Genomic DNA, 15972 nt, shown 5'->3' with positions numbered 1-15972 from the left:
AGTACTTGACCTTGCCATTCTACAAGTTCACTGCTTGTAACATTGCTATAGGATGCGGTTCGCAGAATTCTGTCGTTACAGTGTGGCACTGCTGGCTATCAAAGTGACCTCTACTGGTTATACTGAGGATCTAAATATGTAGCGCCACTTTATCAAGCCTATTAACAGACAATAGATGGGGGTCACCCGCCCTTGGTTAACATTGCATAGCGAAGACGTATACAAGTGGAACTGCCAGTGGAGCAGGCTAGTATGTGCACGTGTATAGTCTATTTCTAATAGTGATGTTTCCCTCTGTTACAGATGATGGTCACTCCCCCTATGGTTATGTGGAAGAAGGTGCGTTTTGTCCTCCTCTTAGATTCAGACATGAATCATAATCCTTTATTTAACCTGTATAGCGCTTTTTGTTACAGAAAATAATCTCAAAGTGCATTAAAAAGCACAAAAAAAAACAAAAAAAAACGACATTTAAATTGAGATGGTAGAGATGGAGATCGAATGTCTCTATATGACTTTGGATGAAAGGCTGGGAGTTGAGGCCATTTGGATTGGATATTATATATTATAGATATTATATTATATATATATATAATATAATGTGATCTCAATAGCATGGTTTTTGGTTCCTGTTTAAATTGACTGTACAATCAAATTGTGAGGACGAGCCCCTACACGAACACTTTAGACACTGAGAAAGATTTCAGTTCATTTCAGTTTAAGCAAAACATTACCAGCCGCTTTCCTAGCAGGGTCTGATGCTCTTTTGTGTTTATTTTCAGTGAAAGCGGTCCCACGATCAAAAAGTGCCTCTGAAGTTGACCGTAGGTCGTCTATGCCTGTGCCAACACGGTCCTCTTCCCTCAAACCTGCCAAAAGGTAAGTCCTTTTCTATTGCCGTTCCTTTAAATATGGACAGTAGTATAGTGTGTCCTCGAAGACCTCTTAACCCAATGAACTTACTCTTCATTAGAAGTGAATTGCCTTTGCCGAGCTGTTCACGAGGGGATACATTTTTGGTAGCACTTTTAGATGAGGGACTGTAATGAGATACAATAAGAGGTATACAATTATATTCATTTTAGCTAACATGTTTGGTGTGGTACTGAATATTTAGTCACGTAAAATGTAACCTACACACTTGACTACACACTTGTCATGGATTCAGGAATTCTACTTTTCTGGTTATATTAGATGTTCTTCAGGAATCAGAAGGGCATCTACAATAGATGAGTACAGAGCAGTAGGAACAGTACTTTGTTCCTCACCTTTGACATCGACTCATGCTAACCTCGTGGTTACCTTGTCCCCAGTTAGGTCCTGTTTAACTTCTACTACCTCCTGTGCTTGTCACACTACATGTGATTAGACAACCTCCTCGCCCCTCCCCTTAAATGCTAGTTCTGGCAAAGAAAATCCACTCTCTAAGGCAGGGACATCAACTAGATTCAGCCGCAGGCCGATTTTTTTCTTAAGCAGATGGCCAGGAGGCCGGAACATAATTACAAATCATTTGTAGACTGCACATTGAACACAAGAAGCCAAACAGATATAAAACATAATCACTTCAAAACGTATTTTCATTTGTATACGATCACATATATGTCTCTATTATACATGGTAATATTTTGCAACAGATTTCCAAAATTAAAATCACGTGGAGCTGATTTGCTGGTGTTTTAAATATATATGTTGTTTTTATATTCATAATTTTTTTTGCTCCGAAAACTTATGGGGTCAAATTTGGGGAACCCTGCTGCTCTAAGGCGTGTGTGGAGGAATGAGTGATGGAGAGAAAGAAGGAAGACAGGTGATGGAGGATACTGTTACTCACGGAAGCTGCAGATGACGTGCCATATTAACTCAAGCCCTTTCCTTGGTGTATACAGTGCAATGACTTTTTCCCCCAAAAAAATACGTTACAGACTTATTTTAAAATGGACCCCCCCCCAAAAAAAAATCTCATCAATCTACACACAATACCCCATAATGACAAGCCAAAAAGTGTTTTTTAGATATTTTTGCAAATATATTACAAATAAAAAACGGAAATATCACATTTGCATTTGTATTCAGAGCTTTTACTCAGTACTTTGTGTGAAGCACCTTTGACAGCCATTACAGCCTTGAGTCTTATTGGATATGGCGCTACAGGCTTGGCATACCTGTATTTCGGGAGTTTCTCCCATTCTTCTCTGCAGATCCTCTCATGCTCTGTCAAGTTGGATGGGGAGAGTCACTGGACAGCTATTTTCAGGTCTCTCCAGAGATGTTCGATTGGGTTCAAGTCTGGGCTCTGGCGGGACATTCAGAGACTTGTCCCGAAGTCACTCCTGCGTTGTCTTGGTTGTGTGCTTAGGGTCGTTGTCCTGTTAGAAGGTGAACCTTCGCCCCAGTCTGAGGTCCTGAGCACTCTGGAGCAGGTTTTCATCAAGGATCTCTCTCTACTCTGCTCCATTCATCTTTCCCTCGATCCTGACTACTCTCCCAGTCTCAGCCGCTGAAAAACATCTCCACAGCCTGATGCTGCAACCACCATGCTTCACCATAGGGACGGTGCCAGGTTTCCTCCAGATGTGATGCTTGGCATTCAGGACAAAGAGTTCAATCTTGGTTTCATCAGACTAGAGAATTGAATTTCATATGGTCTGAGAGTCCTTTAGGTACCCATTGGCAAACTCCAAGCAGGCTGTCATGTGCCTTTTACTGTGGAGTGGCTTTCGTCTGGCCACTCCACCGTAAAGGCCTGATTGGTGAAGTGCTGCAGAGATGGTTATCCTTCTGTAAGGTTCTCCCATCTCCACAGAGGAACTCTGTTGCTCTGTCAGAGTGACCATCAGGTTCTTGGTCACCTCCCTGTCCAAGGCCCTTCTCCCCCAAATTGCTCAGTTTGTCCAGGCGGACAGCTCTAGGAAGAGTCTTAGTGGTTCCAAACTTCTTCCATTTAAGAATGATGGAGGCCACTGTGTTCTTGAGGACTTTTAGTGCTTCAGAAATCTTTTGGTACCCTTCCCCAGATCTGTGCCTCGACACAATCCTGTCTCGGAGCTCTACGGACAATTCCTTCGACCTCATGGCTTGGTTTTTGCTCTGACATGCACTGTCAACTGTGGGACCTTATATAGACAGGTGTTTGCCTTTCCAAATCAGTACATTCTGAATGCACTGTGCATGTTACCTCTAGTTATCTCTAGCGTGTGACCCTGCTGAGACTGCATTTGTGATGGCTATCCATTTGTGGAACACTGTCTGCTCTTTGACAATGACGTTTGTCAAATGTTTGCCACTACGATAAGCAGTTTGATCCTTAAGTAATTGGGGTAATAGCCCCCTGAGGCCCCCACAAAAAAGTGTAGATTCATTGTATTTATTTTATTACATTGTTACATAACATACAGTAATTTGTTTGGGGTATAAAAAAATCATTTAACCAAGAAAACAACGTGAAAAAAATATTGTTATTTATCTTTTATTGTAAGTGCAAAATTGGGACGTAAACATGAAAAACGTGACATTACAGTCAATGGGGACAGGAGATGAAAAACATAGTGTGTCCTCCACAGAGGACATTTCTTGATAAGCTCTTATATAGCTCTTATTTAATGTGATCAAAATGATTACACAGTCCTGACAACTCACTTAACTATTCCTGAGATATTCACTTACTGTAAACAATTTGAATATCAAAAAAATGATAATTAATAATTACACACACTTCTTTTAAATTGTCCATAAAATGTGCCAATTTTGACGGCAGACATTTTGTTTTTACAACCGGGAAGATAAAGTTGTCCCTCTCAAAGAGACAACAGGGCTTAATACTGTGGCTTGCATGGCCTCGGAGATACGGACCAAGAACTGAAAACATTTTATTGCTGGGTCTCAGTGTGATAGAAAGCATTTGTTTCCGTAAAAGTATATCATGCAACACTTAACTCTCAGATTAAAACATGACCGTACATTTTATTCTTTATTAAGTAATCTCTTAAAACGGCTCTGATAGAGAGAGAGAGAGAGAGAGAGAGACTAAAAGAGATGGAGAGTGGGAGGGGCACAAGCTTTACTGTACGGGAAAACACTGTTGATGATGGAGCTGTTACCCACAAAACTAGCCCCAGCTAGTTGCCATGGAGACTGCTTGATTTAATAGGGATTTGCTCTCTCCTCCCCTCCCCCCTACAGGAACGACTGGGAGCCCCCTGACAAAAAGGTAGACACCAGGAAGTACCGTGCCGAGCCCAAGAGCATCTTCGAGTACGAGCCGGGAAAATCGTCGGTGATGAAACTGGAGAGAAAGGTACGACAGCCATGCTCCCAATGCCACGCGTGTGATTCTGTGTTTGCCTCTGCAGTCTCTATTCTACGCATGTTGTGTAAGCTGTTTCCCTCTAAGAGCTTAGGTGGCTGCTTCACTAACTAGGGCAGCTCTAGTAGAGTAGGTAACATATGGGTAGACTGAATTGCCATGTGTACAACATTCCTAAAGGAGGATACTATTACAATGACAGATGACCTAGCTGGTGGTGTGGAGGTATCACTTACAAGCCTTGGCCATTGTCTTGTGGTGTTTCAACAGCAAAAATTGCCTTGAATCTGCTTGGAAAGGAGTCTTACACAGTACACAGTTTATGGACAAAAAATGCTATGGATATTTTTCATTATCTTTGACGGTATGAATACCTGTAGATCAGTGTCCTAATACAGTGTATGCCACCCGGGTTCAACTGAAAGGACTGAATCTGGGCGACATTAATGGCCCACTGTGATAGGGGCATTAGTGGCCCACTGTGATAGGGGCATTAAAGGTCCACTGTGATAGGGGCATTAATGGCCCACTGTGATAGGGGCATTAATGGCCCACTGTGATAGGGGTATTAAAGGCCCACTGTGATAGGGGCATTAAAGGCCCAATGTGATAGGGGCATTAAAGGCCCAATGTGATAGGGGCATTAGTGGCCCACTGTAATAGGGGCATTAAAGGCCCGTTGTGATAGGGGCATTAAAGATCCACTGTGATAGGGGAATTAAAGGCCCACTGTGATAGGGGAATTAAAGGCCCACTCTGATAGGGGCATTAAAGGCCCACTGTGATATTTACAGTCAATTGTTTTGATGACATACACCCATTGATTCTTAAACAGTACCACGTATTAATGTCTCATGAGATTCATTAGTGAGTGGGCCTTTAAACAAATGCTGCATATGGGTTTTAGCTGACAGTTGGTTTAGTTGATAGCCTCTTTGTGTGGCTCATACAGAAGAAAATAGAGATGCCTCTCTACAGTACAACAGTTATTTGATTATATCATAATGTAATCATTGTTTGTCTGGAGTTCAGTTATGGTGGGACTCATCCCTGTGGCACCACATACTGAACAGTAGAGATCGAGGCCTTGTTAATGCTTTCCACCATTGTCAGACAGACACTGTATGTGATGTGACAATTTCTTTAATTACAGGACACGGTCTGTGGTTCTGTGTCAGGTTCCTGGCAGCATTAGCAGAAGGCTATTCGGTCTCTTATTTTCATCTAGCCTCGTATATCTGTTGTTCTGTGAATTATGGTCTTCCTTATTGCCATTGTGGCTCAATGACTGAAATACACTATGCATAAGCATGTTAGGAGATACATTCACATTAAAAGAAGTAGAATAATGCGATCTCAGTAGGAATACAATCATCAGAAGCAGATGGGACCTATGAAAGCACACTTCTGTGTCTTCTCTTACACCTGTGCACAGACTGCACACTCTAGTTGAGTGCGATTGCTGAAGTCACAGGTAATATACGTTCTAAGTCTTTATCCATTTTAGAGCGAATCCGTCATCTTGTATGCGGTCCACATTTCAGAAATGTCCGTTTTTTTTTCTCTCCCGCCTTGGATAACTCACCTGGCCTTACAGACCAATCTTCAGGAATTCCTTTTGGATTAGGACATGTTTTGTTTAGAAATTCAGCATGTCGGGAATGTGGGAGTGTCGTCTGGATCGCATCAAGAATGTGTCAAAGCCTCATTGCCTGTGTCTGTAAATGCTGTGCTGTCTGAACTGTCTTCTCTTTGTCTTTCTCCTCCTTTCCTTTTTGCCATGGCCCCTGTAGACTCAGCACACTAGTCCAGAAGATGTAGATTTAGAGAATGAGCCTTGGTATAGATTCTTTTCAGAGATGGATTTTGATAAAGCGGTAAGTGGCCACTGTCTTAAAGTGACAGTGTATTTAAACGATGCATGTGGTAATAACATCCATGTTTAAATGCCTAAACAAACTACTGAACAAATATATAAAAGCAACATGCAACAATTTCAACTGAGTTACAGTTCATATAAGGAAATAAATCTATTGAAATAGATTCATTAGGGCCTAATCTATGGATTTCACTTGACTGGACAGGGGCGCAGCCATGGGTGGGCCTGGGAGGGCATAGGCCCACCCACTGGGGAGCCAGGCCCAGCCAATCAGAATTATTTTTTTTACGACAAAAGGGCTTTATTACGGACAGAAATGCTCCTCAATTTCATCAGCTGTCCGGGTGGCTGGTCTCAGATGATCCCGCAGGTGAAGAAGCCGGATGTGAAGGTCCTGGGCTGGCATGGTTACACATGGTCTGCGGTTGGACGCACTGCCAAATTCTCAAAAAATTATGTTGGAGGCGGCTTATGGTAGAGAAATTAGAATTAAATTATCTGGCAACAGCTCTGTTGGACATTGCTTCAGTCAGCATGCTAATTGTTCGCTCCCTCAACACATCTGTGGCATTGTGTTGTGTGACAAAACTGCACATTTTAGAGTGGCCTTTTATTGTCCCCAGCACAAGATGCACCTTTGTAATGATCATGCTGTTTAATCAGATTCTTGATATGCCACACCTGTCGGGTGGATAGATTATCTTGGCAAAGGAAAAATTCTCACTAACAGGGATGTAAGCAAATTTCTGCACAAAATTGAAGTGAAATAAGCTTTTTGTGCGTTTGAAAGATTTCTGGGATGTCTTATTTCAGCTCGTGAAACATGGGACCAACACTTTACATGTTGCGTTTATATTTTTGTTCAGTATATGTCTGTCTGTAAGGACTTACTCCAACAAGTTTACCTCACATCTGCAAACCTTTACTGAATATAAACAAACTGTTATCCCCTCCTAAATATCTCGCAATGCGACCTTACCTTGAGTAATTTGCCTGCGATCACTTTTCCCAGCTCTATAGTTACTCAATGAACTCTAGGTATAGCTCTATCCTTGTATATGCAACACATTTGTAAATTTTTCTTTCTACTCTCAGTCAGAAGTGTGAAAGACAAGTGGGTCTGTGGCAAAGCAATGCAGTTAATGGCTATTCGGTTGTTTGCCATGCTCATGCCGTCATCGCTATCAATGCTTGTGGTTTTATTTTGCACCTTCTATACATTCTGGAACAACTCCCATCTTTTGACTTCAGTAACACCTGAAAGTGGGCTGTCTTTTTAAAACGTTGTTCTACTTTTATCCTGTAAATATTGGCACCTGCTCTTCATCTGTGAAGCTTGCTTGAGTTCGGACTTAGCTATGTCAACTATGTTGGCAGCTGAACATTGTACGACGGCCTACAGTAGCAATGGGCCTTATCCGGTGATTGGATGATTTGCAATTTTACACATTGTCCATTGGTGAGCCTAATTATATATCCAATACAATTTGGGTTAGGTGTCCTACTGTCACTGTGTATGATAAGGAAGAATACAGGTAAGTGATAAATCCCACAGCTGTTATGGCTGTATCAGGCAGAAAGCCATCTTTGCATTTTATCCTCACGGCTATGCCAACACTGGCACCATGCCCTCTGTACCATGTCATTAACTCAGCACCCATGTGGAACTTCTTGTTGTTGTTGCATTGATGGGAACCCTACACATGAGGACACATAGCAAACGCCAGAGGACTGGGCAAGGGGATTCAACTGTGGTAACACCCCTCGGATCAGAACTGTTATGCCCTTTTCATACTAACGTGCTGACCCAAACTGTATTGTGCTGGCTCTGATATTTTCCTTTCACATGGTCCTTTCCAGTACAGTGTCTGACAACTATGGTAGTATATAAAACCAGGCCAGCACAAAATGGCTTGGCTCAGCCCTGTAGCCTGAAAAAGGTCCAGCAGTGCCCATGCAAGCACTACACAACAGCCCCGATTGAATCAAGGAGTGCTGTCTAGACTGGTATATTTACTATAGCTACTTTTCCAAGTGAGGGCGTGTTGTCAAGGTTGATTCAGAAGTTTGAGATACGGTGGGTAGCTTTGATAAATACCGATACGCTACATGCCTCGGGCATCAGTTGGCACCAGACAAGTATTCAGACTCACTGGCTGCCCACAAACAGATGTTCCATCTCCTTGCCGTCTGCTCTGCTCTGTCAGTCAGTCAGTCAGGGCCAACCTCCACCTTGGAGTCTGCCTGGAAACCACACCTTCTTATTACTAAGGGTTAGGAGTGGGTAGTACTAGAAACTTTGGCCTCCAAGCGAGTTGTCTCAGGGCGCGTGGACGGTTGCCAGATTAGCTAAATTTGATGACCTACTGACTCAACGCTTCAGATACACCTGGTATGTGTAGTATTTGACCCTCAAGGTGTGGGCTAGAGACCTTGGCACATTGGGTTTAAACTGGCATATCTCGTCTGGATTATGGCGACTCGATCTATGAGTTCTTAGAGTGCTCATGGGATGATGGCTCCTTCTTGGAAGGTCTAGCTAGTCTAGACTCCATGTAACACATGATGATCAACCTAAGGAGGAAGCCTGAGTATTCTTGACACAGTATTTGTTCTTAATATTTTCCCCAAAGTTAAGTCCAAATGGTTTCTTGACAGCATAATGATCTAACGATAGTTAAAGTGATTTTCTGACCTCTTATACTTGTAGGACATTGTCTTATAATCACAATCCCTGTTGCTCCAAAAAACCTGGTCATAACCAGTATGGCTGGGAATTGCCTGGGACCTGATGAGCCGACATTATCACGATACTTAGGCGCCGATACGATAGGTGTTGCGATTCTTGTGAGTCTATACTGAACCAATATATAAACGCAACGTGAAACAATTTTTTGTGTGTATAAAAACTGTCAGGGATTTTTTATTTCAGCTCATGAAACATGGGGCCAACACTTTACATGTTGCTTTTATATTTTTGTTCAGTTTATATGTATTGTGATTCGATACTGTGATTTTATTGGGATTCGATGTTCCAAACAAACGTTGAAAACAAATTGGCTCCCTTTTTAAAAAGAAGATGGAGAACAAGTTTTGAAGGAAAAATACTGGAATTTTAGTTCAGGGTCAGCAAACTAGCGCATAAAGAATATTGAAATATTGTCAAAACGACACAATATACCATCAAAAATATTATCCCGATATGTATCTGTATCGATTTCTCCCCCCCATCACTAATAACCAGATAGATGCAGTGATATTATTGTTTAATCACATTAACCATTATACATCTCAAAGGTCACAACTTACGTGTGAGTTCACAGTCGGAGGTCTGGACATTCGTATGATTACGTTCAATAAAGTTCACAGTTACGTTCAATCACAGTTCCATGGATATACAAGGCGGAACGGAAGCCAAAATGCCATACATATTTACGGGTAGGAAGAATATTTTGGCCTTCTGTGTTCCGACTGAGTGACTCCGTCAGTGACTAGTGTGTCTAGTGTACGCTGTCACTGAGGGGGCAGCTGCATGTGGGACCACTGATAAAGTGTCTGACTCTGACCACAGTCTTTGCACTGAGTCATACCCTGACTGATGGCCTGCGTCCCAAATGGCACCCTATTCCCCATATAGTGCACTACTTTGGACCAGGGCCATATAGGCCCAGGTGGAAAGTAGTGCACTATAATGGGAATTGGGTGCCATTCCATTATGATACTCCATCACAACCTTAATGTTCGCCCGGAAGTAACCCACAATCCCATCAGCTCATTGTGTTTTCATATATAACCTCTGTTATATACCTAAGCAATAAGGCACGAGGGGGCCAATATATGGCCAATATACCACGGCTAAGGGCTGTTCTTAGGCTCAACGGCTGGATGCAGAGGTGCCTTATTACTATTATAAACTGGTTACCAACGTAATTAGAACAGTAAAAATAAATGTTTGGTCATACCCGTTGTATACAGTCTGATATACCACGGCTTTCAGCCAATCAGCATTCAGGGTTCGAGCCACCCGGTTTATAATGAACCTTTATCACTAAGCACTTTATATGGAGAGGGTTAAGGATACAGCTATAACAACATGCTAGGGGAGCCAGTGTTTTTATAAGAACTCCCATTACATATTGATACACTCATGATTCCTATTTTTGAATGTAAATAAACAAAGCCCATAGCACCCCAACCTGCAATGTTGGCCTACATATATCCCCCACCAGCAAAGTAGTACATTTATTTGAGTCATCACAGACACCAGTTTGGAAACAGGCGTATGGAATTGGGCAAACACATTTAAAACAGTGTTCCTCTGACGCCCCAGGGGAAAGGAATTCACGGTACCTTCATCCGCCTAGATTGGTAAACAGCTTCTAAAATGTTGTGTCCCATCATTTCTATTGAATCCACACGTTACACAAAGAGATGTCAGATGTCTGCAATATCTGTCTGAAATCATTGTTTGACTTCAGGGATCTTGGCATGCTAGTGACAGTGGTTCATGCACATGAACTTTCCATCTTCAGTGACGTTCTTTCGTAGTCCACTTTTTATGGAATGTTTCTGATTGAAGGGTTAATCATATTTGGCATCCAACATATGGGTGAACCTTTGCAAAGCATGTCTGTTTCTGTTCAACTTTTTATTGTTATGTCAACCTGCCACAGACTATACTGTATCAGTGCCGTTTAAGATGAGGGAGGACGATTATATTTTTAATGATCATGGCCTTATTTCTATTACAGCATGACTGTCATTCATAATCCATTTACCCATTTCAATGTAACGTTGATAGGTTTAGGCTACTACATGATACTCTAATTTTCCCTATACCCATCATGAGGTTGCTACAACCTAGCCTATGAATGAAAGATCCATTATTTTGTAATCAAGGTGACACATTCAATACTGCCTTGCACACCTTTGCCTGCATCTAGATGATTTAAGGTGTAATCATTAGTCCAACAGTTGCATACAATAGTTTTTTCTATTGGACAAATTCTGCTATATTTAGTGCCGCTTCGTTCCGTTTGCTTCCATTTAGGAAAAGATTTTCAACAGAATCGGCGGAATGAATACACCATTGATCACACACAAACTCAGTTAACTTTCATAGCAGCCACATACAAACAGCATGATCACTTTGCTCGTTAATTCCTTCTTGCATCTACGTGCTCTCCTCCTCTCACCTTCTCTCTTCTCTTGTGGACATCAGTGTACAACACATCAGCTGTCTGTGAACAGGCAAAAAAAACTTTCAAAGCCAAACCTTCATATCATAACCGCTAACCGCTACACACAGCCTACATCATTGTCACCATATTAGCTAACATCATAGTCAACATAGCTGCTAGAACTAATGCATTAGTAAACTCGCTACAATCATGCAGTACTGTGTACAGTCAGCAAGCAGTTTAGCAGTTACACAGGCTGGTCGCGGTGGCAATAAATTAATAAAAACAAAAGCTTACCTTGACTTGGAAAAGTTCCAGTGCTGAATAAGCAGAGCCAGCTAGCTAACATATGACATCTCTCTCTGTTTGAGCTGGGTGTTTGAGTAGGCTAAACTAGCTAGCTGTATTCTCTAGCTAAAATTTGAAAGAGAAAGGGAAATATAGCTCTCTCTCTCTCTCTCTGTTTCTCCTTCATTTTTGAAGAAATTAATTTGTTTAAAACTGTTCAACTATTGTATTTCTCTCTCTTTGAGTCAACTGCTCACCACTTTTTATGCGCTGCAGTGCTAGCTAGCTGTAGCTTATGCTTTCAGTGCTAGGTGGACAAAATGTCAGATCATGCTGCAAAAGCTCTGCTAGGTTGGAGGACATCCTCTGGAAGTTGTCAAAATTACTGTGTAAATCTATGGAAGGGGTTGAGAACCATGAGCCTCCTAGGTTTTGTATTGAAGTCAATGTACCCACAGGAGGACGGAAACTAGCTGTCCTCAGGCTTCACCACGGTGCTACCCCACAGAGAGCTGTTGAGGCTACTGTAGACTTTCATTGCAAAACAGTGTGTTTTAATCAATTATTTGGTTACATGAATATATTTAGTATAGATTTATCCAAAAGGATACCTTTTTTAAAGTTATTCTATGCAGAAATCTCTGCACCATTTCCTGGTTGCTAAAACTCGAATAGTTAGCCTAATTTCAGTTTATGTGACAAAATAAGCTAGTATAGTGTAGAGAATCACTGCTGTGAAATATATTTTCGATAACGAAAAATATTGTTTCAGCTGTTTGAAGCTGGTGTAAACCGAAACTAAAAGACCCAAAAACCAAGCATATAAATAGCACATATTGAACAGATCTTAGACTTACTTTCACATAGAATTATAGATCTGTAACTCACATTTCTATGTGAATTTGGTCGGGTTGCCCAAAACGTTACATATTGCACTTTAATGTTTCACTATTTAAATTTTTCTGAAATTCACTGAGGAGGATGGCCTTCCCCTTGCTCCTCTGAGGAGCCTCCACTGGTATCTATACATCTAACGTACATTGCTGAGAATCCCCAGGCTTGTAAATCTCTTGTAAATAATCAGAATGAGATCTACTTCTTTTATTTCAGATAAGCCTCTCACCTCTATTTCCTGTTTATTTTCCACCAGAGCAGTGTAGTGTCAGCTCAATTAACCACAAGTAGCACGAGAAACCATTCATTTCATCCCATGTTGAGAGGGACTTGGAGTTCAGTCAGCAGACCTGGGTTCAATTTGAGCGCTTACTTTAGCCTGCTTGGAGTGCCAGATGGGTGTGGTTTGCAGTTTTGCAACTATTCTATTGGCTCGATTGTACCAGGCAAGCTCAATCAAGTCCAGCTAAAATATTTGAAATGATTATCAATAGTGTTTGAACCCAATTCTGTCAGACAGAGAGGGATATAATGACAGGAAAGTGAGAAGACAGACAATTCTGTGGCAGTGGCATGTTCTCGAAGGGTGGGGTGAAGTGCCCGTGGAACATTTGGCTTTATAAATACATTAGTCTATAGACCTTCCAGGCTGAATGCTGGTCTTATAAAGATAGGCATTCATTTTGAAAGGTTATTAATGATCCTCCTCCCCTGGCAACCAGAGGGAATTAATGTTGTGGGAAATAAGCCTGTGCCGTATGCTACTGGTCCGGTCGTCTGTTTGAGATGGGGCGGGTGTGAAGACGTGTGGTGTTACGAGAAGGACCAGGCTGGCGCTTGGGATTGTGCAATCTTATGTGCAAACAACACTCGTGCTTTTATTCATAGCCCGCATGTCATGTCTGTTGTTTTGACACTCTGTGACTTCGCATGAAGAAAAGCAACAGAAACAGTGGGCTAAAATTAGCGAAGCTCTAAACCATTCAAAATGCTAGCGGGTGCTACCCCGCCAGCGAATGGCTCTCCCTGTGTTTTGGGGTTAGTAACCTCCCCAGAATAACATCAAATAAGATAACGTGTGTTGTTAGCTCGCACGGCGGAGTCCTATAAACAAACTTATTCACTCACCCCTTTCTTGTTCGTTTATGTGTGTTTAACTTTATTTGTGTGTTATTGTAAATGTCTGACTCCGTTTCTAATTGCTTTTACTGTATTCAGGAATTGCTGTTATTTGCATTATACTGTGACAATATTTGTGTGTGTTTCTGTGTGTATGTGTGTGCACGTGTGCGCGCAAGTGTGTGTAATTTGGCCTGCTTGCACCACCAGCTGGTTAATTGTCCCCCGGTCTGGTCCAGTGGTAATGAGAGTGACTCAATACCAGACAAAAGAGAGGCCCTCTGTGAGAGACACCAGCCTATTGGCTGAGCCTAGTGAGAGCCCCCTCCACGCATGGGCCCCCTCCCCTGACCGATGCACGCCCACTCCCCTGCACCCCTCCTCACTGCCGCTTGTTCTCCAACTTGCATGCCGGGCCAAAACACACGCTTCGCTCCTCCGTGTAAAAGCTTCGTCCAGCAGAGCTAAGGATCGGCAGGCGTTGGAGACACTACAGACAGAAACACAGGAGAGGGAGAGAAGAGAACCTCACGACAGCTAATGCTCCTGCATCTGTTCTAGCTGGAAGAGACCTTCCTGTGGATTTATCAATGACTTCTTTGTTTGGTCTGTTGCAGAGTGCCCCCTCTTTCAGCCCTCTGGAAACACCCTCCGACCTACAGAAGTAGTAAGTCCATGCTTCTCTTACCTCTATGCTTCTGTCTTGTTGCTTATCCATTCCCAAACGTGTGTTTGTCTGTGTTTAGGGCACGTTTTTAGGAGGGCTGTCAGCAGGGATGTTTTTGTGGGTGCATTTGAACACCCTGTGAAGATGTCCCCTGAGTCTGCTTCCTGAGAGAGAGAGAGAGAGAGAGAGAGAGAGAGAGAGAGAGAGAGAGAGAGAGAGACTTATTAACGAGGGTAAAAGCTGCCAGTACAGTGTGTCCTCTGTCTGCTTTGGAGAGATTTTGGGGGTGGTGGGTGAGAGGGGGGGTCATGGTTACTATGTGGCGATTTATTTAAAGCTGAAAGCAAACAGCCCCTGAGTCAAACCTGGATGTCATTTGTGAGTGGAGAGAGACAGGGAACTGCGCTCTACTCCACCCCTACAGCTACGTAACGTTACAGAAAACGTTATCCCCCCAGAGTGGGTGTGTGATGCGCCTGTATCGTATAACAAGAATAACTTTATTATGAAAGAGGGTGTTTGGTCATTAAGCAAACCAGCAGCGTTACGACTTGGATCACTTTGTTTTTGTCAGCAGAGATTTATGTGAGCTATTTTTGTTTCCGCAATAAAATGTAAGGAATTCTTGCCCTCGCCATGGTGACTTTCTTGAGGTCCATTGGCTGAAAGTTGTCCCTCCATTTCAACATGGAATTTTCCATCTCTCTCCAAACGTAAAGTGCATTCGGAAAGTATTCAGACCCCTTGACTTTTGTTATGTTACAGCCTTATTCTAAAATTGATTCAATCTTTTTTTCTCCCTCATCAATCTACACACAATACCCCATAATGACAAAGTAAAAACAAGTTTTTAGACATTTTTGCTAATTTATTACAAATAGAAACCGAAAATATCACATTTACATAAGTATTCAGACCCTTTACTCAGTACTTTGTTGAAGCACCTTTGGCAGCGATTACAGCCTTGAGTCTTCTTGGGTATGACGCTATAAGCTTGGCACTCCTGTATTTGGGGTGTTTCTCCCATTCTCCTCTGCAGATCCTCTCAAGCTCTGTCAGGTTGGATGGGGTGTGTCACTGGACAGCTATTTTCAGGTCTCTCCAGAGATGTTCGATTGGGTTCAAGTCCGGGCTCTGGCTGGGCCACTCAAGGACATTCAGAGACTTGTCCCGAAGTCACTCCTGCATTGTCTTGGTTGTGTGCTTAGGATTGTTGTCCTGTTAGAAGGTGAACCTTCACCCCAGAGGTCCTGAGCACACTGGAGCTCTGTCAGAGTGACCATCAGGTTCATGGTCACCTCCCTGACCAATGTCCTTCTCCCCTGGTTGCTCAGTTTGGCCGGGCGGCCAGCTCTAGGAAGAGTCTTGGTGGTTCCAAACTTCTTCCATTTAAGAGTGATGTAGGCCACTGTGTTCTTGGGGACCTTCAATACTGCCGAAATGTTTTGGTACCTTTCCCCAGATCTGTGCCTCGACACAATCATGTCTCGGAACTCTACGGACAATTCCTTCGACCTCATGGCTTGGTTTTTGCTCTGACATGCACTGTCAACTGTGGGACCTTATATAGACAGGTGTGTGCCTTTCCAAATCAAGTTGTAGAAACGTCTCAAGGACGATCAATGGAAACAGAATGCAC

At 42.5% G+C, this 15972-nt stretch overlaps 1 protein-coding gene across 50 annotated transcripts in view; it reads left to right on the top strand.

Moving 5' to 3' along the window:
- LOC110526377 (sorbin and SH3 domain-containing protein 1) overlaps positions 1-15972 on the top strand; it is an 83664-nt gene that overhangs the window by 44789 nt on the left and 22903 nt on the right. For 29 of the 50 annotated variants that reach the window (XR_016496471.1, XR_016496467.1, XR_016496468.1 and 26 more), the window contains 5 exons: positions 304-339; positions 783-879; positions 4183-4297; positions 6100-6183; positions 14284-14333. Coding sequence is in view for 46 of the 50 variants with exons in the window: in XM_090236739.1 (XP_090092865.1) it covers positions 304-339; positions 783-879; positions 4183-4297; positions 6100-6183; positions 14284-14333 (382 nt within the window). In the remaining 4 variants the exon portion in view is untranslated. The remainder of the gene's footprint in view (positions 1-303; positions 340-782; positions 880-4182; positions 4298-6099; positions 6184-14283; positions 14334-15972) is intronic. The other 21 variants (XR_016496469.1, XM_090236796.1, XM_090236741.1 and 18 more) reach the window with 1 other exon arrangement.

The sequence above is a fragment of the Oncorhynchus mykiss genome, chromosome 1, assembly GCF_057628025.1.
Source record: "Oncorhynchus mykiss isolate SJ-2025 chromosome 1, ASM5762802v1, whole genome shotgun sequence".
Taxonomy (NCBI): domain Eukaryota; kingdom Metazoa; phylum Chordata; class Actinopteri; order Salmoniformes; family Salmonidae; genus Oncorhynchus; species Oncorhynchus mykiss.
Note: the sequence above shows the minus strand (reverse complement) of the source record. Positions and strands in the feature narration are given on the sequence as shown.